The following is a 24,767-nucleotide window of genomic DNA, read 5'->3' on the forward strand; positions in this document are numbered from 1 at the left end:
GTCAATGAATAGCTACGAATGTTGTTTTGACAACAGTGGAATTGCTAAACCCATGCAATGAATTCAAACTAATCTATTCTCTAAATATACTATTGTGTATGGTGCAGTTTGGTTATTCACAGATCACCCCATATGCATAAATATTTCTAATAATTGTAATTTTTTTTCTCTCTGGAAAGTGTGTATGTCTCTCCATATGAAATATTTTTGGATACAAATAAAGTACTATTATAGAAAAGTAGGATTTATTAATTTATATAAAAATAACAATCCTGTGCGTAACAGCCCATGAAGGGCCTTGGCTTACCTACCGGCCTCCCTCCTATGCTTTCCTTCATCACCACTAAGTGTGGAGATCTTCAACCAGGATTGGAATAGTCGGGGGGTCAGCGTGACGTATCCCCAACCGTTGTAGTAGGTCTTCGTGACCGGATTACGCTTACTCATTCGGAGCTCCCCAATTTCCTCATGATGGTGGATTGCCACCGGCCGAAAATTCCTGGAGACTGAACTTGGGATCGAACCCATACCGTCCCGCAGCTGCCATCCAAAGCAAGGTGCCTTAGAAGGCATGGGCACAGAGGAGGACTTAATTTATATAGGTTCACAAAATTAATATAATTGCAGTAAATTACAGACTATTTAGAGAAATATTGGATTGGTAAAAATATCTAATTTTACTTGAGAGTATAACTGCTCTAATGAAAGTTGAGGTTGGCAGTGTGATTGGTATCTCTGCACACTAATGTGTTATTTTTTTCTGTAAAATATATTTAAATATGCCCCCAGCATGGCAGTCAATGTCAAGGTTAAGTTGTGTGTGACCAAGAGCGGCTCTGCTGTAGTGCTTGTTAAAATATTGACCAAAGTGCTGCCTACAATGAAAAAAAGGTACAGCAGGTTTAGCTTAATTGCTTGGCAGTTTTGATTTGGTGAATCCTGCAATAACTGAACCGGTTACACGAATGCTCCCTTCATCAGACATTTATTTTTGAATAAATGTAAATAAAACTAAAAATAACAGTCTGATTAAGGGAGCATATGATCTGCTGAAACGTCACAATGAAAAACTGTGTTTTTATGCTTGTAATGACTGTAGACTACAAGAGAAATAATTCTACAATGCAAGCAATGCGTACATACAAGAAAAATTATTTTCCAGAATATAGTAGTGGCACATATTATTAAGAGATGGAAAAGTTTTCGGAACCATGGAACTTCCTGTTTGAGGTAAAATGTATAACATAAAACAACATGGGTGATAATTGGTTTTCTTGGGATATCAACATGGGTGATTGTTGTGCTGTTTCTGTGGCATTGGGTTTTTGTTGAATACAGCATTCATTGTGTGACCAATTCACCTCATGCAATTAAATTTCAAGTACATATACTCAAGAACCTTCATTTCCTCTCAGTAGACCAAATGAATATGTTACGTTTAGTTGTTCACAACCAAATAAGAGCCCTTCAGCTTCTATGGTGCTTTCCACAACCATTAAGACTGAAGGGTGGCTGTGTAAACAACGCTAACTGATAAAGTATCAGGGGGAGGGAAATGGTGACAGAATTAACTTTTGCTAAACTGATAAAGTATCAGGGGGTGGGAAATGGTGACAGAATTAACTTTTGCTAGCCAAGTTAGGATGAAATTTCATTTCACATAGACCAAGTAAAATTTTAAGCAAAAAGTACAGGCACGACCAGGACTCTATGAGAGCTACCGAAAGAAAGGTTCACCATGTATGTCAACCTCATCTATGATAAATGTCAGCACCTTAATTGTAAAGTACATTTCCTTCCTTTTGATGCACACAACAATCACCACCAGAGATCTTTCAGAAAAGCCATTCACGAATGTCTCGCTTCTCATGCCAGCAGCACAAAGACATCCAAGCAGATTTTCATCTGCACCCATAGGATGTCAGCCAAAGGGTTGCAGGAAGCTTTGAAATATATTTTGCTTGTGAATTATTGTATGTTTGAAAAGAAATTGAGAACACTTTCAAGCACAAATAGAAACATTTCGTATAATTGAAAGGAACAGTCCACATAATTTGTCCTTTCAAGTTCCAACAAATGAATGAAGGTAGCTTTGTTACAGAAACCATTGTCACCAGAAAATAAGAAGAAATGTACTTTTAAACCATTGTACCACTTCGAGAATTAATGTTTTCCTTTTTAATCAACCAATTTTGATGCTTTACGAAATATATAACTGATTATTGCATGCAGAAAACACAAATAACAGATATTTGAACCCAAATTATGGCCAGCACAAGTAGAAACCTGCCATCTCCGAATACTTTTGCTGCTTTTTATTAGTAAAAAATGCTTGTATGCACACTAAAATAATGAAAAACATGGAACTTTCTATAAGCTCCAAACCTAAGGCCCCCAACATAGTTGTGGAATGTCTTATTGGGTGCTATATTCACTGCCGGGAAGTCTTTGGGCTGTGCTCCTTCACAGTAAAGTAACACGTTAAGGTATCAAATGTACTTTACTTCACAAAAACATGTTTCCAAGAGCTAAAAACAACTGAAAATGTTCACAGCAAAACATTTCACAGGTACAGAGGGTTAAGGGTACCAAACATACTTCAAATGAAGGATGAAAATACCCAAACAAAATTTCTACTTTAGCAAACACTTTTATTGTACGTAATAAACTAAGTAGAAAAGATTTTTTTTAAAAAAATTACTGTTTTAGTTATGCACGTTTCTGCACTTTAGTTTATTTTTGTGGGTAGACAGGTATCAATTGTATTTATTTTATTTTGTTTCAATGAATGTGATGGTCACATAAAAAACCTTATGTATTAATAGCACTGTTGAAAATTTGATTGAATGGTTGCAGCAACAAACTTAATTTTAAAACCAGTTTTCATTTTTAAAACATCATCAGCTAAAGTGAACATGTTAACAGCTCAAGAACATTCTTGTGATAAACAAAGCAACTGAATAAATTCACATCATTCCACTTGAAATCCCAGAACAAAACTGGAGCACATGCTGCATTAAGTAGATGCTCTAATTTTCTACATTACCGAAAACTATGTAAACTCACATTTATAACAGCCAGTCTCAGTGGCGGAGTGGTTAGCACAGCAAGCTACAATGCTAGGGTTGTCGGATTTGAATCCCAGTCAAGGCATTGGTGCTCTTTTTTGAAAATCCCTTCATCAATTTAATCTCATTACCATTCATCCTCACCTTTGCAATTAGCCAAAATTGACAGAAAAGCGAAGTAATATAAACCAAACCAATCAATCACATATATAACGAAAACAAGCACTATACTTATTAATGGTAGTGTCACACCACCCTTGCTGACAAGACAATATCTATGCATGCTTGATTTGGAATGCCTGGTCTTTTAGTACAGTACACATTTCAACATCCCCCAGAATCCTACATATGAACATTTTCTTCTCTGTAAATTTGTCTTTGTACCTGAAAGTAATAGGGATAATCTAGTTTCAACTTCATGAGATCATTGTCTTTAGTTCAGCAAGATGATTTCACAGAGCAAATCTCATTCACAGTAAAGTTTCTCAAACTATGGGCACTTTATTCCATATACTCCCTTCCCACAGCATCAGCAAATACTATTAACCATTCCATCTAGTATTGCGCCCATGCAAGGACAATTTTTGTTTAGGAATAACAGACATGTAGACATTAGTAGTAAGACCTTTGACTGTGTTCATACTCTCTCATGGGTTATACCTTAGTTACAAACTTCAGGAGAAAGGAAGAACTTGGTCTCAGTAGCTTAAAAAAATAGCGAAACAGATGGTGAAACTACCAGTTGTTTGATACAGTGTTCATCCCTGATTTGTACTGAAATCACTTTGAACTTCCTGCTTGACCACAAAATATAACTACATTTATTTTCCAAGTCTGAGCACAAATACAGGTAGTTTGAGTGCAACCTGGCATATTAAAGCACTTTTGATCACTAAATTTTGGCCAGGTGCCTAAATTGAATAACATAATTTTGAAGAAATACATCTCACTAGTCTTTTGTAGGTTTCGGAATGTTTACAAGAGACTGATATTTCATCGGTGATTTCGGTGTCACTTGTCATGTCCAACCTTCTTTTCTTCTGCACGGAAGCAACGAAGTCCATGATACTTATTGAAATGGTTAGTAGTGTTTACATATGAGGAAGCAGCCATGCATTTTCTTTTTCAATGCATGATAAATTATCCCTTTATTGTACATCAGGTTCAAGCATGAAGATGATTGCAGCAAGATGAGACCTCTCCAATACCAGCCATACACAAACACAAGCCATATGTTACTTCCCCATCCTCTTTCAATTGGAGTTCTGGGAATGCTTAATCTGAAACGCTGAAAGAAAAATGAAACAAATTAGAATGAAAAATATATACATAACTATCTGAAGTAATACACTAGACAACATGGTAATGATTCAGATTGTGTAATGAAATTTGCAAGTTGTACAGAAAGATAAAAAATACATTTAGAATACTGAAAGTAAATTTAGAGAAACTGGTAACAGTTTAGTATATCGGAGACACATTTCTTCAATTTTACAGAAGAAACTACTTACGGAAATGAGTTTTTCCAAGGTTTACAATGTTCGTCAAGGTATTTTCTTTCATCGTGAAATATACTTGAGCAAGAAATCATGTATTTTTTAAGAGAAATATCTCACCAACGCACAATTGCCATTGCTTTCATTTGCTTGCCCTACGACAACCGGATGCTGCGTACGTTTGATAACGTAAGCCCCTGTCAGTGTTTCCAATCCCTTTTTTTTAAATATGCTTGCCTAACCTAACCAAACCTAACCTTATAGGAAATGGTTCGTGGGGCTATCCGTCAGCTATCCGTGCATAATGTACAATTTGCACAAGTGACAAACATGACAGTAGGTATTTTTGGTGAAGAAGGTTGGAAACACTGTATACCCACTATGGTAGTCAACCTCAGCCCGCCATATTGTGTGTTACGGAAGCGAAGAAATGAATCAAAAGAAGTACTCTGTATATGAATTTTTTTTTCTTTTCATGTAAAAAGCATAATGGCACCTTGAACTATGTTCCGCAATACACAATTGGTAAGTACGAACCATTCAAAACAAAATATTCGATTTAAATGTGTCTCCAATATACTAAACTCTTACCGAGAAACTAATTTGTACATTTTAAATATGAAGAATGCATTAATTCATGAGGAATTGTTGTGAAAAGTAACTTGTGCAGGCTATTCTGCCACAAATCACTGATGTATGAAAAATGTTCTATATTTGTGTAGCACATTAAGGAACATGTGGAAATGTTAAAGTATCCAAACACACTTAAAATGTAAAATTAGTAATACTGTATGTGTATGCACATAGGAGTATAATTATAACGCTAAGGGCACCAACCCTAACTTACTGATGTAAGCCTACAGAAACATGTTGAAAAATCGATCTGCACATAAAAACGAGTTAAATAATAATGAAACATGTTCAACATGTGCTTATAGTGATGTACGGAATTCGATTCAAGTAGAAAATAATGTGTATCATTATAACAATGGAATTGGAAAATTGGAAAAACACAGTAACAATAATGAAAATCATTCTTAAATACATGTGGAGATTCAAAGTACGTAATACAAGCTTTCACAGTAGAATAACAAAATTAGGCTAAAAATGAAGAAAAGTGGCTTAAAATAGAAAAGAAGCAAAATACAGACACACATAAGCACAAGTTGTATTTTTTTGTGGTTACTTTCTGCTTGGAGTATTTTTGTGTCGAGCAATAATAGAAATGAGGTCTGTGAGTAACACAACATCCAGACCTGAATAACGTTTGTGTACCAAACTAAACTTTTTCACCACTAGGCACCGTTTTATTAGATTGTGCGTCTTCTCACAATTTCGCATGTTCGCAACAATTTAAATTAGATTAGATCGAAGACATCCTTGCTTATGAATGGTGCATACGGTTTTAATAAACTCATAACTGTATTTCCATTCAACAAATACAATAATTATTTTTATATTAAAAATAGAATGGATACTTGCCTTTACGCAGCAACAGAACTTCACTTATTCTTCATATCTTTGTCAACCGTGGAAGAGTTTTACTGCTATTTCCAGATGGCACAGCACGGTCATTAATTGTATGCGATGTCACCCACATTTTACACTTAACACATCCGTGCATTAAGATCATATGTGAAAAAGAGTATCGATACATCTCATTCTGTATATCATTGCAGACGAAACAAAATTGTCCGCGATCAGCTGTGCATGACCGAGATGGAAAAAGTCGCAACGCCATTGGCTGATGGTACAGTAGCCTCTCTTGCCAGCCAACATTTCACTCGCATGCAACTCGAGACCCCGAATCCGTTAGCTGCTCAACTCGTTTAGTTTCAATAATTCGCTTTTCGTCTGGCGACCGACTTGGCTACCGAACGAGAAAACTCACTCGTGAGCTAGGTGTTGACTTTCAATAATAAGCTCCCCGGACCGTGTTTAAATTGATCAGGAAAAAAGGTTCCTGGACCGTATTTAAATTGATCCGGAAGAATTTCCTGAATCGCATTTTAAACTCATCTGGAAAAAAGGTTCCTGGACCGAATTGAAATACTTTAAATATAAATAGTTTCTTTACGTTCCCGAATCCATTTACAGTTGCTGATTTTCTCTCTTGTCCTGGACAGGAAATGAATTTATTTAAAATTTCTGGACTTTTAGAAACTCTGGATGGCACGAAATATAGCATCAATTACCCAAAACGCTAGAATAAGGAAGCCTCGAAGTCCTTTTTCATATTAGTTACGTGTTTGGTTGTTTTAAGATATTATTTTCCATTCTGTATGATTTTGTACTCCATACCTCGGAAAACGCCACTTTGGCTACAACCAGATATTGCACTACTTCTAGCCACAGAAGTATTAACTGGATCATGTTTCAAGTTTTAAATAAGACATAAATTTGACAGGTATTATTCATCAATATATTTTCTAACGATTTCCCTTTTCTGACTCAGGAAAGTAATGTAAATCCAAAAACAGCGAATGAGTGAAACTTCTTGTTGGATAATTTGTGATACTTTCTGGTGTGGATAATATCATATTCTATGATAATATTCATAAGGAAAAATGTGGACGGAATCAAGACAATAATATACTTTTCTTATTGAAGCATTCATATTTTCCTAAACTCTTACGTCTTGTATTTGTTCGGGTGGGCAGAGGAATTTTTGGGTGGGGGTTTGCCCACCCTCGCCCACCCATCGCGCCGTCCCTGGTGCGCGGGCAGAAGTAGCAAAGAGTGGGACCCCCTAATTGCCGCCACTGTTTGGGGTATACTAATGCAAGTTATCCTATCTTCGGGGATACTTTATGAAGATTTTCTTCACTGGGGATAGAATCTCCTGCGTTAACTTCCACTTCAACCAGTGGCGTCTCGTGGCCTCAAATTTGGCCAGGGCTTATTTTTTAAAGAATTTAAAATATAATGACAATTCACATGAATTACAAAAAATAGGTATTTTTTCTTCTAGACTACAAAACTGGTCTTACTTTTTTGAAAGAATTTAAAATGAAATGACAAATTACATGAATTACAAAAAAACGGGTATTTATCTTCTTCTAAACTACAAAACTGGACTTATTTTTTTAAAGAATTTAAAATATAATGACACTTCACATGATTACAATAGAAACAGGTATTGTTGTGAAACATACCTTTCTACGAACGTTGACTCCTGTTCTTCTGCTCAGCAAATTTTGTTATTACTTTTTCGTTGAAGCCCTCTATGTTTGAAATGTATTCTATCTCTATTGTAAGCAAGTGCCAAGGCATTTGGTCTGTCTTGTCCCATTGCATTTCTTAAGCAGGTTTTAATACGCTTCAATGTGCTGAAACATCGTTCAGATTCAGCTGTTGCCATAGTTATTAAAACTATGTTTGTCATTTTTACTGTTTCTGAAAAGGTACCCTCTAAATAATTTTAAATAAAAAATGAATGCAATCTACTGATAGAGTTTATGTTTTTCAACTCTTCACTACAATAAAAAACACGAAGTTCCCTCTTTAGTTTTCCCTCTTCTATGAAGGGATAATAAATCTGGGAAGATGCCTCTGTTTAAAGATTGTTCTCTTTCATTATGTCCTCGTAGAGCAAGTTCATGTCGACCACAGAATTTTAAGCAATCGATAATTCTATTTAATATATGCCTATTTTTCCGGACAAATTCATTGTGTCTTGTAATTGACAGCCTATGTCCTTCATCAATTTGTGTTCGAACATCAACCCTGCCAAACTCACTCAAACATAGCGAATGAAAGCCACCAAAACACTACAGAACAACACGCGAGATCGAACGCGACGCAACGGAACTAGCCCCGAATCAGCACTCAAATCCATTGCACTCTCCCCTCTCTCTGCTAGCACGTGACCTTCACTGTAGCGTAGGTGGGTGTAGGCCACGTCTTCCTTTGCGACGTGCCCCGGAAAACGATAATTGACATCAATGCCGCTAGGAGCGCTGTCGTATCCATTGCAACAAACGATGAATTTACGTGGGTAAAAATCGCCTTTTAAAAGACTGTGTGATAGTTATGCGTTATGGTGATTGATAATTACGTGAATACGTCCGTTTTTCTTTAGGGGCTAAGCCCCGGAAGCCCTAAGGGACGAGACGCCACTGACTTCAACTACTGCATGAATTCTCGTTATGACACTCCGTTGCAGTTTTTATTCAGAAACTGGCAAAACACGCACTTGAGAAGGAAAATAGTGTGTAGAATTCGAGATTTTCAGAGTGGCGAGAAATTTCGAACAGTTCTCGTCTCCAAAATTTTCCGACCCAGTCTGAAATGGCGACCCCGTCCCGACCAAAAACTTTCCGTCACCCACACCGTGAAAGATCTTGTAGCGACACCAGCGCCACGGTGGTGGAAATGTATATTCTCTGTACTGTAGTATTATATTCTAAATCGTTTGACAACTTTAAAAAAATAGGTAGTGTCTTCTCTCACGTTCTTTTTCTGCTGGAACCTCAAAAAAGATGCGCGTGGTTGCAGACTAGGTCTTTGTCTTATCGTGATTTCATCATGCTATGTATGCAATTACGTCTGTAACACATACTGTGAAGTTTTAGCGATTACTTTCACAAAAATGTTTTAAAATTATGTTACGTGGCAGGAGCTAATTTGAAACTTATTCTTACTGCTGACACGTGCATGGCAGCAGACTCGGCCTTTAAAATATGTTCAATTATTCGTGACAACGTCTCTGAAAATCAATTTATAGTTGTTTCATCATTGCTGATTGCTGATAAAGAGAAATTATCGGAGATATAATGTGGGCATAGCACTTTTTTGCAATAACTGAGCATATGGTGTACCTTGTCTGTGTTTGACTGACAACGTAAAAGAAACGTGGTTGCGTGATTGCATCACCCATGTACTGTGTAGTGACTAGTGTACCGGTAAACATCGTGATTCGTGTTTGGGCAAGGATAATTGTGAAGTAAGTTCTACATCTGTATGGAAAGAAAAAAAAATGAAATAATATAAGGGTAAAAGTTTACTATCCTTCGGACACCTATAACTTCTTAGTTTCGTCAATTTTTGACATTCGTACTTACCTATCTGCTTCGCGGAACATTCCGTGAATGGTTTTTGGAGCTATCCATCCCGGAATCGGTGGGAAATTTAAACTAAAAAATTATGTTAGTTTGAAATTTTTTACTCCAATTTCCCACCGATTCCGGGCTCCGCCCCAGGGGTAATTGACATACCGCCCCCAACCGCTGACGCGGCCCGCCTCCGCTCCGGCTCCCCTGCTTTCTCTATAGACTCCCTGTTAAAGGCATGTTAGAAATGGCGGGAGTCACTTGCCCCCAAATGAGCCCCAAACTTTTAAATTTGAAGAAATCCGTTTCCAGGATACGGAAAACTTACCTGAATTTCACACAAAACACCTTCCCGGGTAACAGTTTCATGCATCGGAGACACATTTAAATCGGATATTTTGTCTTTCTTGTGGTTTGTACTTACCAATTATGTATTGCAGAACATAGTGGAAGGTGCCAATATGCGTTTTGCACGAAAACAAACACTTTTTCTGCTAAAATAAACCATTTTCCTTAATGCTACGGAAAGCACGTCACGGTGCGATATTGCTTGCTTTGCGAATTGTAACGCTTCTTTTGTTTTCGAATATCAATGTTTCCAACTCTATTGTGCATGAAAGTTGTAAAAAACCGGGGATCAAAAACCATGCACGGGTAGCCCCAAAAACCATCCACGGGTAGCCCCACAAACCATTGATGTTAGCCCCAAAAACCATCCACGGGTAGCCCCACGAACCATTCACACGAGGTTAGGTTAGGCCTGTTAGGTTAGGTTCCATTAGCACCCATTTCACCCCTAAATTCATCGAAAAACCATTTTCCTTTCTCGAAAAAAAACCGCGCGTTTCTCGAAGAAAAAAAACTCGCGTTTCTCGAAAAAAATCGCGCGTTTGGAAACCCTGATTCCACTAGCGAGATCGCGTGACTCCGACGCTAGAGCCATCTGCAGGTACATCTTGGAAACAACGGCATGATGTTGTCGATTTTCACAAAATGCGCAATATTATTACATGAAAAGTGATTATTTATTGTTCTGCTTCATTGTAGGATGAAGTTTTAGGAAGAATATATATCGACGGAGGTTGTAAACCTTGGACAAACTCATTTCCGTAAGTAGTTTCTTGTGTAAAATTGAAGAAATGTGTCTCCGATGCATGAAACTGTTACCCCTTCCCGATGTTAGACAATACTACAGGAACTTTTTACGGGGTACTAATCTGATATTCCCCGGACAGATTTCTTCATTTTTACAGATAAAACTACTTACGGTAATAAGTTCCTGTAGCATTGTCTAACATCTGGAAGGCGTTTTGTGTGATGTAACGGATTTCTTCAAATTTAAAAGTTGGGGGCAGGTGACTCCAGCCAGTTTCTAACATGCCTTTAACATGGACTCTATAGATACAGCCGGGTAGCGGAGCGGAGGCGGGGTCAGGTTAGCGGTTGGGGGCGGTAGGTCAATTACCCCAGGGGCGGAGCCCAGAATCGGTGGGAAATTTGGACTAAAAAATTTCAAACTAAAATAATTTTTTAGTTTAAATTTCCTACCGATTCCGGGACGAAAAACGTGAATACACCTTAAAGAATGTTCCGCGAAGCAGATAGGTAAGTACAAATGTCAAAAATTTACAAAAAGAAGAAGTTATAGGTGTCGGGGGAATATCAGATTTTTACTCTTATTCTGCATTTTGAAAGATTGTTTAACAAGGGATTTTCCTTTTTTTAACGAAATTAGTATCTATTGTCGATGTACGGAGTAATTATTGTTCGTTCTTTTCTCGCTTCCTGAACACTCAAAATGGCGGGCAAATCTTGACTAGTGTTACGTTTCAAACGGCAAAGCAGTGTTTCAACCTTCGTAAGAGAAAAATTCCCGCATAGCCCCAAAAACCATTCTGGATCGTATGACCATCCACGAATAGCCACAAAACCATTCACGCATAGCCCCCAAAACCATTCTGGATCATATAACCATCCACGAATAGCCCCAAAAAATCACGGTAAGGTTAGGTTGCTTTAGGTTGGGCAATATAGTGAAAAAACTGTGTGTTTGGAAACACTTACCGGGGGATTACGTCATCAGATGCTCGCAACATCCGGTTCAAGTACATGGATGGAAATGCAAGCAACAGCTTTCGTGCATCGGACGGACATTATTATAGAAAAATACATGAATTAGCAGCCAAATACATTGAAAAATGCGAGAAAACACTTCTACGACCTTCCGAAATTACACAGAAACTCAATTCGGTAAGTACTTTCTCCTGTAAATTTGAAAAAATCCGATTCCCGGCTATGAGTTTTACCCATTAATTTTTACGTGCATTAAAAATTAAATCAACTCTAAAAGTACAGCTTTAGTTTTCATGACGTAAGCCTCTGTCAGTGTTTCAAACCCCCCCTTTTTTTTTTTACTATGCTTGCCTAACGTAACCAAACCTAACCTAACCTTATTGGAAATGGATTGTGGAGCTATCCGTGAATGGTTCGTGGGGCTATCCGTGAATGGTTCGTGGGGCTATCCGTGAATGGTTTGTGGGGCTATCCGTGAATGGTTTGTGGGGCTATCCGTCAGCTACCCATGCATAATGTACAATTTGCACAAGTGATGAACATGATAGTAGGTATTTTTCGGTGAAGGATGTTTGAAACACTGCATGCCCACTACGGTAGTCAAGATTTGGCCGCCATATTCTGTGTTATGGGAGCGAAAAAAGGAGTCCAAGAATTAATTTTTTTTTCGTGTAAAAAGCATAATAGCACCTTGAACTATGTTCCGCAATACGCAATTGGTAAGTACGAACCATACGAAACACAAAATATCAGATTTTAATGTGTCTCCAATCTATGAAACTGGTACCAAAAGGTCAAGATACTACTTCCGTATAGTGGAAACACCTAGAAATAATTTCTTTCGCACTTTTTTACATTGCTAACGTACAATTCTACATTACAGAACATTTCTTTAGGTGTAATAATGAATTTCTAATGAAAATAATGTCTATTTTTTAAATTTATGAGTACTCACTGTTTTTTATTTTTCCGGTTCTGTAACACACAATGTGGCAATAACATACTGGTTCATCGCGCGTTGTGGCAGTGTTTTGTCGATTTGGAGTGTGTATGCAGTGTTTCCAACCTTCTTCACCGAAAAATATCTAATTTCGTGGCCGGATTTGAAATTATGCTAATACCTCGTTAGCTTCACAAGCCATTGGTGTTATCCCCACAAACCATCGACGTTAGCCCCACACACCATTGGCGTTAGCCCTACAAACCATTTCCGGTAAGGTTAGGTTAGGCAATCATAGTTTGAATTTTCGAAAAATAAAAAATCTTGCAACAAAAAGCCGTGTTTGGAAACATTGACAGGGGGTTATGTCATGAAACGCACGGACCATCTTTGACGTATAGAAGCAAATTGAAGCAACAGGAATTGCGTGTCTGAGAGAGATTTTTTTAGAAAAAAAAAAAGATTTTACGCTAAAAAAAATACACTGCGAAAGAAAACACATTGAGGAACTTCAACGATGATACAGAAAGTGATTTCCGTAAGTAGTTTCTTCTGTAAAAATGAAGAAGTGTTACCATTTTGGATTTGTTATTTTAGTAGACACCCTGGTTTAGGGCTCTTAGCATTAACAAAAATCCACTCACCTAAATGCTTTCGTTGTTAAGTGTGTCAAGTGTAGAACTCTTAGTATTAAAACAACGTCCCTAAATGCATGTGATCACGTAATATCTGGTCTCTAGAATGAAACCCTCTCGTGACATCAGTTGAGGTGGTGACTTGAAAAGAAATTCAAAAGTTGTAAAATAAGGGCCACGCTAATGTGTCTGTAAGCATGAAGTAAATACATATAATGTAAAAGTTGAAACATATTTGAACTTTGGCTTAAATGTTTTATGTATTTTTTATATAGGGTTGACAGACTCGCAAGTGGTACACATGGCTAAGCGCTCACAACCTGCTTGGTGCAAACCAAGTAATACAGCTCCTACATTGAAACTGTACAACAGTCTCACTCGTCAAAAGGAGGAATTTGTGCCACAGAATGGAAGGGAGGTTCTGTGGTACAGTTGTGGACCTACAGTGTATGATGCATCCCATATGGGCCATGCCAGGTAATCTTTCAAATTTTTAGGTCCTGAGTGTCATGGGACAGTTTTCAAAGATTTAATTCTAATTGTTTGTTGGTGCACTGAATGCTATGTACACACTGTGTATGTGTGATGGTTGTGACAAATAAAATGATGTTTTGAAGATCGTGCATCTTCTTTGGCAAGTTGATTGTCACTTCATGGAAAAAGTCCAAAAGAACCATGATTTTGGACTTTCTCCATGAAGTTAGATGAAATTGGGTTTGCCAAGGAAGATGTGTGATGTTCAAAATATTGTTTTTCTACAACTCAGCCCACCAACATAAATGAAACTAGATTATTACTGATAAGAAGGTGAGCTATGATCACCTATTGCAAGGAATGTATGTTTGAGAGTATGCCATAAAATTCATAGAAATAAATAAGTGGAAAGAACAAGATCGAAGGAGGAGAGAAGGAAGAGGAATGAAGAAAGAAAGGATAAGGAAAAAGAGCGTGATAGATAGATAGATAGATATGGTGAAAGTACATGTCACAACTTACCTGACCATCCCCCCAAAATTCTTTTAAATGCAGAATGTTTGAATATGGTAACACCAAGCACCAACTGAATTTTTATTCACACAGAAATATTTACATTGCATGCACTAAAAATGATAATCCAGTATCATTCACATTCGAACAGAAAATTAATAATGTTGAGAATATATTTTTTTGGTTCTGAGTAATCAAATTGAAAGCAAGTGTCTTTATTATTATTATTATTATTATTATTATTATTATTAAAGGTTTGAAACACTAGACCAAGTTATGTTCCACCTGGTAGAAATCTCCAGCAAATTTGAACAAGATCTATTTCATTTGACAGCAGCAATAACACTTGTAATATATTAAGGTTAATATTGTTAATACTACTCAGTGTGCCTATCCTGGACAATGAAAGAGTGTAATGCTGTTTGGAAACTTCCTAGTTCACATATCTTATTTTGCTGTGGTTGGGAATCACACATGAGTGATAAAATGTGCATATTTCGTGATTATGTATTGCTATATTTTGTATGTCAACCTCCTTGATACCTTTTGAATGCATTTTTTCCCTCCTCAGGTCTTACATAACATTTGATATACTTAGGAGGGTCCTGTCAGACTATTTTGGCTATGATGTGTTGTATGTGATGAATATCACCGATATAGATGACAAAATCATCAAAAGAGCAAGGCAGAACTACCTGTATGCAAAGTACCTGAGTGAGAACCATACATTGGACAAGATTCTGAAGGATGCAGGCGATGTTCTTGAGGTTTGTATCTGGATTTTACTATTATTTTATGTGTATACCAGTAGGTAACAACAGTATATCCCCCTTCCTTACATAAGCAGGCCCGTAGCTAGATGGGAGCATGGGGCAACTGCCCCCCCCCCCCCCTGAGAGCCTGCTCTGCCCCCCTGTGAAAAATACAGAACACACCTACCTGGAATTTTCACTAATCTTTACAATTATATCATGTGTTACTCTAGCAACATTACAAAGACACTTATTGATTTTGTGATTTATTAGGGTGTATGGGATTCCGTATAATGTCATATCGGGATTGGGGGTGGGGGATTCTCTTCCAGATTAGACTTCGGGAAATGATTTCACAATTTTCAGTATCTAGAGCAGTTGTGACATTCTGAGTAGTATTGTATTAAAGGTGCCTAATGTGTTTGGATGTATTGCTATTAACTTTGAATTGCTTAAATTTTTGTTTCCCAAGCCTACCTTTTGGTAATAGTGTGGTAGAGAGAGGGAGTGGATATTTGATTTTTGTTACTTTGCGTTGCTTTTCTGCTACTTCTAGCTAATCGCAACAATGAAGGATGACGTGAAATTGATTGAAGAGACACAGACTGCCGCAACTACAGGGGGGCAGAGGAGAGGGCATTGCCCCCTCCCCCTGACCTTGGACAGAAGTCCATTGTAGGGGAAGCAAACATTTAAGTAAAACAACAAGACTAGGAGAATCTAAGAATAGCAGGACAATTGGATACTCATGATGGAATTAGTTTTTGCATGTTCCTTGCATTTTTCTACCAGACGGCCAAGGGCACTTGTAAGGGGCACAGAGGGGCAATTGCCCCCTCGATTTCAAATTTTATACAAATAAAAAAACATTTCGTAAAATTTTCTTGCTCGCTTCGCTTGCAGTGTCTGCTGTTCTTATATAGTCCAAGTTCAGAGCCACAGCCAGAGCCAAACGATCTATATGAAAAAATAAATGTTAAAGAGAATGCCATCGTGCCCCGTAAACTTATTGCACCGTATTAAAACAATTTCTATCTATGAAACTTAATATGAAATATTAATGATGACACTGTAATCCAAGAAGTCATTGATCAATCAAGGGATTCCTATTTGTTTGTCAGGTGTCAAAACATGTATTTCAAGTATAATATAATACAATTCACACAGTAGGTAAACGTTGTCTGTAGTGATGCAAGAGTCTCCCCTTTGAAAGAAATAGAGTCCGTGGTGGACTAAGGAACCCATGTTTTAATATTTTAGCAAGTACAAAACAAAATGTATGTTACAAATTTTTACACAATTCATCAAAGTGTAGGTAATATGTAACCATTATTATTTAATTAATTCGATTTTTCTTGCATAACACAACCACAATGGTGTTGGATTCTCGTTAGATTCCTTTGTGCGTAAAAATCTTGCATACTGGAAAGTAGAGGGAATCATTATGAAGCATGATTTATAAAGGACTCCCTTAATCAGTTCTGCAGAGAAGCCCAAAGTTGTTGGTGCATATTAATCATTATTAACATTATCGACCTGTAAATATCAAATAGATACAGTCCCTATTAGCCTATTTATGTTAAACTTTATATTCTTTGCCAATCTTGAAAGGTCATTATCGAAATATTGCTATTTGATGTTGCTCGAAGTTCTTTTGTTCGTTGCAGTTTCAAGATACCATCCCTTTTCTGTTACTTATCTCTTTTGGGGGAGGGGGGCAAGTTCCTCTGTGTACCCTGTTATATCTGCCAATACGACACAATATATTAAAAAAATTTCCCCCCTGTAGAATTGACTTGGCCCCCCCTACAAAGAATTTCTGGCTACGGGCCTGTACATAGGAAATCAAATTATATTATGCAGTGAATTTCTGTAGTGAGGCAAGTATAACCGATGTGCCAATTACAATTTCCATCGGTCTTTCTACGCATCCCCCCCCCCCAAAGATTTCATTTTTATACTCTCTGAGAAAAGACGGCTATCTTTCCAGCGTTCTTTCCCATGAAGCCCCGCATATATCACCCCCCCTACTCCAAGGTGAAGGAACCAGTGTGCCTCGAATAAACTCCCATATCTGTCCCCTCCAAATTCATCCAAGTTCGGCTCACATCAACATAAATTCAAGCCCAGATGGAGCCTATCGCGGAACTTCCATTCGGGCATTTTAAAATTTAAAAACCCAATGAAGACTTTGCCCCTCGTCCGAAACAAAAAATCCTCTGTTCTCGCGAGAGTTTGCAGGTGGCCAGGCTCAGAATCGAGACAATTGCCCTGCACATGGCGGCCTGGACAAGACGTCATAAATTCCACGATCACCGCCCGCCAGTCTGACTCAGTGACAGCGAATTGACAAGAGTAAATAGCACAGAATCTTGAACTACAACCCTGCCAGAACATTTCTCTTCGTATCTCTTCGCTTCAGTGGGATTTTGGCAGCCAAGGAAGGCATAACTTTAACGAAGTGTCCCAGTTGTGAGCAATAAAAATTGAGTTGTGAGCAATAAAAATTAATTAGAACAAGATACTTTTCTTTCTCGAGATGAGCTCTCAAACAAGGTGCTATTGTGTTTTTGTGCTACGCGATTATCACCCCTCTGTGTAAAGATTTTGGCCCTTACATGCAGACGTGACCACGTGTGGGCGGAGTTAAAAGTTCAATGGCCAATAGAGAAGAGGAACAGTTCTTCCGGGCAGGAGGAACTCTAAGGAAAAGACGAAGTAAGGACTTAACAGAGACAGTTCGATTAAGCAGTTCGATATTCACAGCTTAGAGACAGTTTTTGGAACATTCATACACAGTTAAAACTTTCAGATAGAGAGTCTCGTTTCAGCACCTTTGTAGGTCAGAGAGAAACTGTTTTCTCTTCTCTGGACCAAGTCTAGATTCCTAGCTTTGTGATTTCAGACTTCTTTAACTTCACTGGTTAGGCAATGGTGCTTGAATATAGCGTTTATGTACAACGTCGACCATCAGCGGTCTGCGCTGCTAACTTGTTTTGACCCGGTGCATCGCGGGTCCGCGATAGTGTGTGGTTCTTAATGGTGTTTGTGTAGGCGAGCGACGTTGTAATTATCTCAACAGTAATGTATTAAATTACGTCATAACATGTTTCAGTGTTCTGATTTCTGATTTTTGATTTCCGATTTCTGATTCCTAATTGTCATGGTAATTTTGGCTAGTAAATGAAGACCGATGTATAAGGAATTTGATCGTCCTTTTCCATCGGCCGAACTTTTGGACCGTAGACACGGTGAATAATAATTCTAATGGTACATTTAAATTTCTATTACATGAATGAACATACATGCCTTAAATAATGAAACGTTGGTTCGAACCCTAAACGCCACCCATTCTAATATAAATTCTTATTATACAAGGTTGACCAGTAATTCTTAATATTGAAATCCAGGATGAAAAAGATGTTCTAAGGTTTTTCATCAGGACAGTAAACACTTTAATCAAGAACAGGACTTTCCCATATCTTAGAACTCTGCTTTTAAATTGTTAGCAGGACCGTAAACCCACTGCCCCCTCCCTCTTTGAGAATTATGTTTATTTTTTTTAATGGACAAAAAGTGATGTTTTACATCATATAAAATTTTTTCCAGTGTGAGGATAACTGAAATAACAGGAGATATTTAATCCAAAAGTATGAGCCACTTACGTCAAACCATGCCATTTTGGATTTCTTTCACTGCTTTTTATTAGTAAAAACCTTTTGTATGCACTCTCAAATAGCAAAATAAAATGTTGAAAATAACTACCAGTCCCAAAACTAACAATCCTAACCTAGTGACATGAAATTTTATACCTGCTATTGTGGAATGTCGTGCTGGGTGCTATATTCACTTGTGCAAAGGCATCGGTATGTTCTGCTTCACGGTAAGGTAACAGACATTTTTTACTTCACAAGCTAAAAACAACTGAAAATGTTCATAAACAATAAAATCTTCATGGACCATGCAAAATATTTCACCTTCTTGAAGGGGGTACAGAGGGGCAAGGGTACCTTTTTTAGCATATTTGCTGTAGTTTAGTTTTAGTTATAAGAGTGTTTGTTTATCCATGGATCGGTAACAATATTTTATTGTTTCATCAGCTATTATCTAGCACTATAAAGAAAGCAACTGACCCTGACAAAAAGCAAATGTTGGAGAAGATGCTTACCAAAGTCTCCTCAGCTGTGGATGCTCTTGAAACGGCAGTCAAGTCAAAGGATGAGTCAAAATTAAAGGAATCTCAGGAGGTAAGTTGAAGATTTAAATTAGTGCTGTTTTGTCTTTACCGTAGAAAAGTTTAAAAAATTTAATCGGACTAATGATGCATAACAGCAAACATTCAATTAATTTGTAGACCACATGAAACAAGAATTAATTGGGCACATATAATACAGGGTGTACAAGTAGTGATTTTAATTGTACGATAATTAAAAATAATAATGAACTAGGAAGATCTAAACTAAAAACAATAAAAGGTGTAGCACTTTAAAGTTATTTTTATGAATGATATAGGCTTGACAGATGAGGTACGAAAGTCACTTCTAATGTTTGGCTGCATGCACTCTACAGCTGTGGTTTTCAACCTTCATGAGCCTGTAGCCTGGTGAATTATTATTATTATTATTTAAGTTAATGCCCCGATCCCAACCATTATACTCAATAATACCTTTCTGTTTGTTTTGGCTTTGTACAGTACTTAATGTATAAACCTACAAATTAAACATTAATAAATAAATTTGGCATAATGATAAGGTGTAATAGTTTCATTATGTTTAGGCTTATTGACAATATTTATTTATTATTACCTTCAACAGAGGTATATCGTCCAATGACAGAAGGCATACATCATAATTATAATAATAATAAATAGTGAATACAAAATTACAGAATTACAATACAACTACAATTACAATAGATACATATGATGCAATTAAGTCACAAATTGAACAAAATATTTATTACATAAGTATAGGCATACATAATAATTTATAATTAAAATAAAAAAATAATCATAAAATCTTGAGTATAAATACGGTTATTATGTATTAACTGTATATAAGATTAGGTTTAAATTATTTATCAACCACTGGATCTAATTAAATATTGTAGTTTTGTCATACCAACGTCATTAAATTAACTTGGTAATTGCTAGTTTTCAGTGCCATGTTGCATTTTGGACACCCAGATTTTCCAATTAATCAGAATATTTCCGCTTCAAACTACATATGTTCATGAAAATTGCTTTGCAAATTAAATTGACAAATTTCACTAGAACCTCTTTTGGTCAGGTATAATTGATACCAGAGACCGGTACTGGGCTGTAGTCTGGCAGTTGAGAAACACTGTTATACAGACTTAAGTTATGCTCTTATATTGTGTACCAAAATGAACTTTGAATAAGTTTGTGTCATTTAAAGTGATTTAGTATTCAAACAACTAAATCAGTTACTTTTCCCTCTCTTTTAGTCATTCTTAAAGGAAGCACAGGATCCACTGTCAGATTGGTTAGATCAGCATTATGGAGCTACAGTTACAGATAACTCAATCTTTTCAAAACTGCCTCAACAATGGGAGGAGGAATTCCATCGTGACATGGCTGCCTTAAATGTAAGTATGACTATTAAAGTGTAATTAATGTAAAATTTTGCACATAAGTTTCCATTTATTATTCTGTATATAGCCATTAATCTGAACTTACAAGATATCAAGTTTATAACATCTATTTAATTAGAATTTGATATGAATTGAAATAGCTTGTAAGTACTCGAAGATTCGATTGGGGTTTAAACATGGGACCCAGGCTTTCTGTGTCACTGGAACCAATGGAGTCTAAGTAACTTGAAGCTTCATAATATCCTCTGTTTGAAAAAAAGTTCAGTACTAAAATCACTGGAATATAATGAGGAAAAGAGCAGATAAATACAAAGAAGTAAGGTAGGAGACAGTAAACACTTACCACACACACAAAAGAAAGGTTGATATTTTGTTTATCATAGAGAAGTGTAGCCAGAAAGAAATGATCGGTAATAGACATTGACAAGAAAGTACTTTAGGACCAGTGTGTACTTCATGGTTGGTGGTGGGTAATCTGGGAAAAAAGTAGGGGGCAATTATTGGGTGACTAGGTTGAATCCAGGGGTTTAGTGGCATGCCTGCCTGATATGTAGATCCTTTCCCTTCACCTGCAGGATGAGGTGTCGGTGAATGGGACTAATAGGTAGATAATAGACACACAGAAACAGTTGTTAAAGGTGGTGTTATGGCTGTGGGTGTGGGAGGTTGGAGTATTGATTTGAAGAACGCTCTTTATTGATCTTGGGGGGGGGGGGGGAAGGTTCACTACAGATCTGGTAGATAAGGGTGGGTATACAGGTGAAGGGTGATAAGTATAGGGCCGGACTTGCACCTAGTTTTATTGCATGTAGTATATATGAAACACTGAATCATGAAATTTCTCCTATACATTAGGAAATTTATCTGAATCTTTGACATTCTGCACCTGTAATCTTCTTTGAATCAACCTTATTTTTTTTCTATTTGCATACTTTTTCCCGCCAGGTACTTCCTGCAAATGTTCTTACTAGAGTGAGTGAGTATATCCCAGAAATCATTTCCTATATAGAGAAGATAATAGAGCATGGATTGGCCTATGAGTCCAACGGGTCTGTTTATTTTGATGTCAGCAAATTTGATCAGAGCAGAAACCATCATTATGCTAAACTTGTGCCAGAAGCTTATGGAGATAGCAGTGCTTTACAGTCAGGAGAAGGTAATGGTAGTTCTTTTGTGGTAATGCTAAAATGTGATACGTGTGTCAGTGGTGTACTCCCAAAATTTTCAGATGGTATAAGCTAAGTTTCGTGAAATGTTAAGGGGAGACTATGTTTCCATTAAATTTGGATTATGTTTGCATTAAATATATGGATGAAATCATTGACTTCTGGAAAGAAAGAAAGAATTAATGATTGTATTTCAATGTAAGGGATTGAGTATAACCTGTTGTTATATTTTATTTTATTTTTGACTTTACTTTTGTGAATTGTCAATTTGTATACTGTTAATAACTTTAATAACCCTGCTAATAACACTTGGGGGGAAAACCTACTTTGAAGACTGCACTATTTACATTGAGCAGGAGCTGTTTTTTCCACGAAAGTGCCTCTTTTGATATGTCACCACACTTGTCACAAGATCATTTTGCACAAACTCTAGAATAAGCGTCATTTGCAGCAAGGTGGTTTTGTGATCATGTCTTCATATATTTTTGATCAACTGATGGACCTTCTTGACAATATGTTCCTGTTCACATGATATAAGAAGTATTTGACAGTATTAATCTCAATGGAGTATTCTGTTCCCCAAGCTATAATGTCCTTTGTTTCCCCAATCCGAGAGAAGTCCACAGCGATAAATCTAGGAGTGTAGTGCACACCAACAACGGAGGGCTAGTTTGGAGTTGCCACTTCCATCCCTGTCCCTAAAACAGGACAGGGAGAAGGTGGCGTAGGTATACGTTCTTCCCTTCCTCTCTTGAGCATTTTTCGAGAGTGGTGAAAGATTAGGTTCCTTTCTATTTTAACGTTCCCTTCATCCCTCCCTCACATACATGTTGCTGGGCGATGCAGTCATCGTACCCAAAGGATGGCTGGCTGCTGTTAGACGAGAAGAGGGAAAAATGTGGCAACGTTTTTGACTGTCAACCGTGGCCACGCGTTCCGGTTTTGACAGGAAGATGGGTGAGGTAAGGATGCAAAAGTGTGATGAACAGAATAATGGCCAAATTCCACAAATGAATATAAACAAACCAAGTAGAAGGATATGCATTGTAGGAGAAGGTATACACTAATGAGTAAGATTTACCAGAAGGTATACAGTAACTGTATACCCTTGACTTCAGCCCTGAAGTGTGTGCATTAACTAACCATGTTTTTGATGGTTCTAATTGTATATTCACTAGATTTTTCTTATTTCGTAGGAGACCTGAGTATATCAGAAGACAGACTTCAAGAGAAGAAGTCTACAAATGATTTTGCACTGTGGAAGTCGTCTAAACCAGGGGAACCGCTGTGGGACTCACCCTGGGGAAAAGGTCGCCCAGGGTGGCACATTGAATGTTCTGTCATGGCTTCAGCCATATGCGGAGAGTCTCTGGATATTCATACGGGTGGAGTGGACTTGAAGTTTCCTCATCATGACAATGAGCTGGCCCAAGCCGAGGTAACCATCAACTGTTTAATCCAGAATGGATATGTAAATTAGTGGATGGAAGTAGTCAAAAGGAAAACATATTTGATATATTTTTTCAGTTACAACTAGAGTGGAACCCCGATTTTACGTTCCTGGATTTTATATTTTCCTGCATTATACATTCAGACTTCATGGCCCAAACATACCAAACTATTACAAAATTTTCCTCAATTTTACATTTTCACGCATTTTAAGTTTATGGAACTTGATCCCCTGAAAAATGTAAAATCGAGGTTCCACTGTATATGTATTCTGATGACGAGCTTTCACAATTTTTTTGGTTAGTAAAAGAGTTGAAAGTCCACTTTTTGCACAAAAGGCTAGTGGAGACTATACCTACCTACAGCTTAAAGTGGGAATCACTGCGTGCCTCCACTGGGTATCAAACGTGGAACCTCTTGATTACAAGGTGACCCTGGCACTTTTAAGTACTATTTAGAGCAGTTTCTAATTGGAAAATTTTCTGCAAATTTTACTAGTTTCTCCATCCCTCAGTTTTTAACATGATAGCTTGATACAGCATCCTTCTCATGTGGTACGTATAACAAAAACATATTTTACACTGTTTTTCTAATGTGAAACTTCTATTCATGTGAATTAAGGACATGAACATACTGTTAAGGTTTTGCATTATTATTTTAAAAAATTAAATCTGGTTAGTACTTTTTATTGGTTCCTTCATAAAGTTATGTGTATAGCATTAGGTTCAATTGTACATTGAATAACTTTTACATTCATATTTCATGGTTGACCTATGTAATCCATAACATTTTTTTTAAACCTAGTCAGTCTCTGAGCATAGTGTTTAGTGTTACAGTGACGGGCTTCGAATCCCGGTTTAGGCATGGCTGTTCTTTGTTAGTGTTCTTTCATCAGATTCATCACTCATTCCCATCTTCGCAATTAGCCAAAAGTGGCAGAAAAGTGATTAAAAATAAATCTAGTCAGTCTACTGTATCTTGCAAACCTATTTCACTGGTGTGGGTTCTTGTTCAATACAAAATGTTTTCTTGTTGCAGGCATATTTTGACAATGATTACTGGGTAAGGTATTTCCTGCATTCTGGTCATTTGACAATAGCTGGCTGCAAAATGTCAAAGTCTTTGAAGAACTTTGTCACCATCAAGGATGCTTTGTCCAAACACACAGCTCGACAGCTGAGGTTTGCCTTTCTCTTACATTCATGGAAGGATACTTTGGATTATAGTAACAAAACTATGGAAATAGCTGTGCAGTATGAAAAGTTCGTGAATGTAAGTATTATGAATTTGTATTTGCGATATGGTATCGGCCCTTATCAATATGTTTTAATTTTTATTTGAGTTTCTACATAAATATAATAAAACCATCATGTAGAAATTTTGTTGATAACCGATGCAACCCATAATTTAAAACCTATGTGCTCCATTGCAATCAGTGCATTGATTAAAATGTAAATACATTTTTAACAATAGTTCCGAATTGTTATTACTGTGTAATATCAGGTATTGTAGTTTTGTAATATATATTTACATGTTA

At 37.1% G+C, this 24,767-nt stretch overlaps 1 protein-coding gene across 2 annotated transcripts in view; it reads left to right on the plus strand.

Moving 5' to 3' along the window:
• The first annotated feature begins 9,340 nt into the window (after positions 1–9,340).
• The window catches only part of CysRS (cysteine--tRNA ligase, cytoplasmic), a 35,216-nt gene continuing 19,789 nt past the window's right edge, over positions 9,341–24,767 (plus strand). For both annotated transcript variants that reach the window (XR_014443369.1, XM_083136060.1), the window contains exons 1-8: positions 9,341–9,509; positions 13,539–13,740; positions 14,822–15,017; positions 19,103–19,249; positions 20,469–20,609; positions 21,561–21,771; positions 22,978–23,219; positions 24,269–24,502. Coding sequence is in view for 1 of the 2 variants with exons in the window: in XM_083136060.1 (XP_082992186.1) it covers positions 13,565–13,740; positions 14,822–15,017; positions 19,103–19,249; positions 20,469–20,609; positions 21,561–21,771; positions 22,978–23,219; positions 24,269–24,502 (1,347 nt within the window). In the remaining variant the exon portion in view is untranslated. The remainder of the gene's footprint in view (positions 9,510–13,538; positions 13,741–14,821; positions 15,018–19,102; positions 19,250–20,468; positions 20,610–21,560; positions 21,772–22,977; positions 23,220–24,268; positions 24,503–24,767) is intronic.

This window comes from Lepisma saccharinum, chromosome 1, assembly GCF_977018435.1.
Source record: "Lepisma saccharinum chromosome 1, izLepSacc3.1, whole genome shotgun sequence".
In the NCBI taxonomy this organism is placed as follows: domain Eukaryota; kingdom Metazoa; phylum Arthropoda; class Insecta; order Zygentoma; family Lepismatidae; genus Lepisma; species Lepisma saccharinum.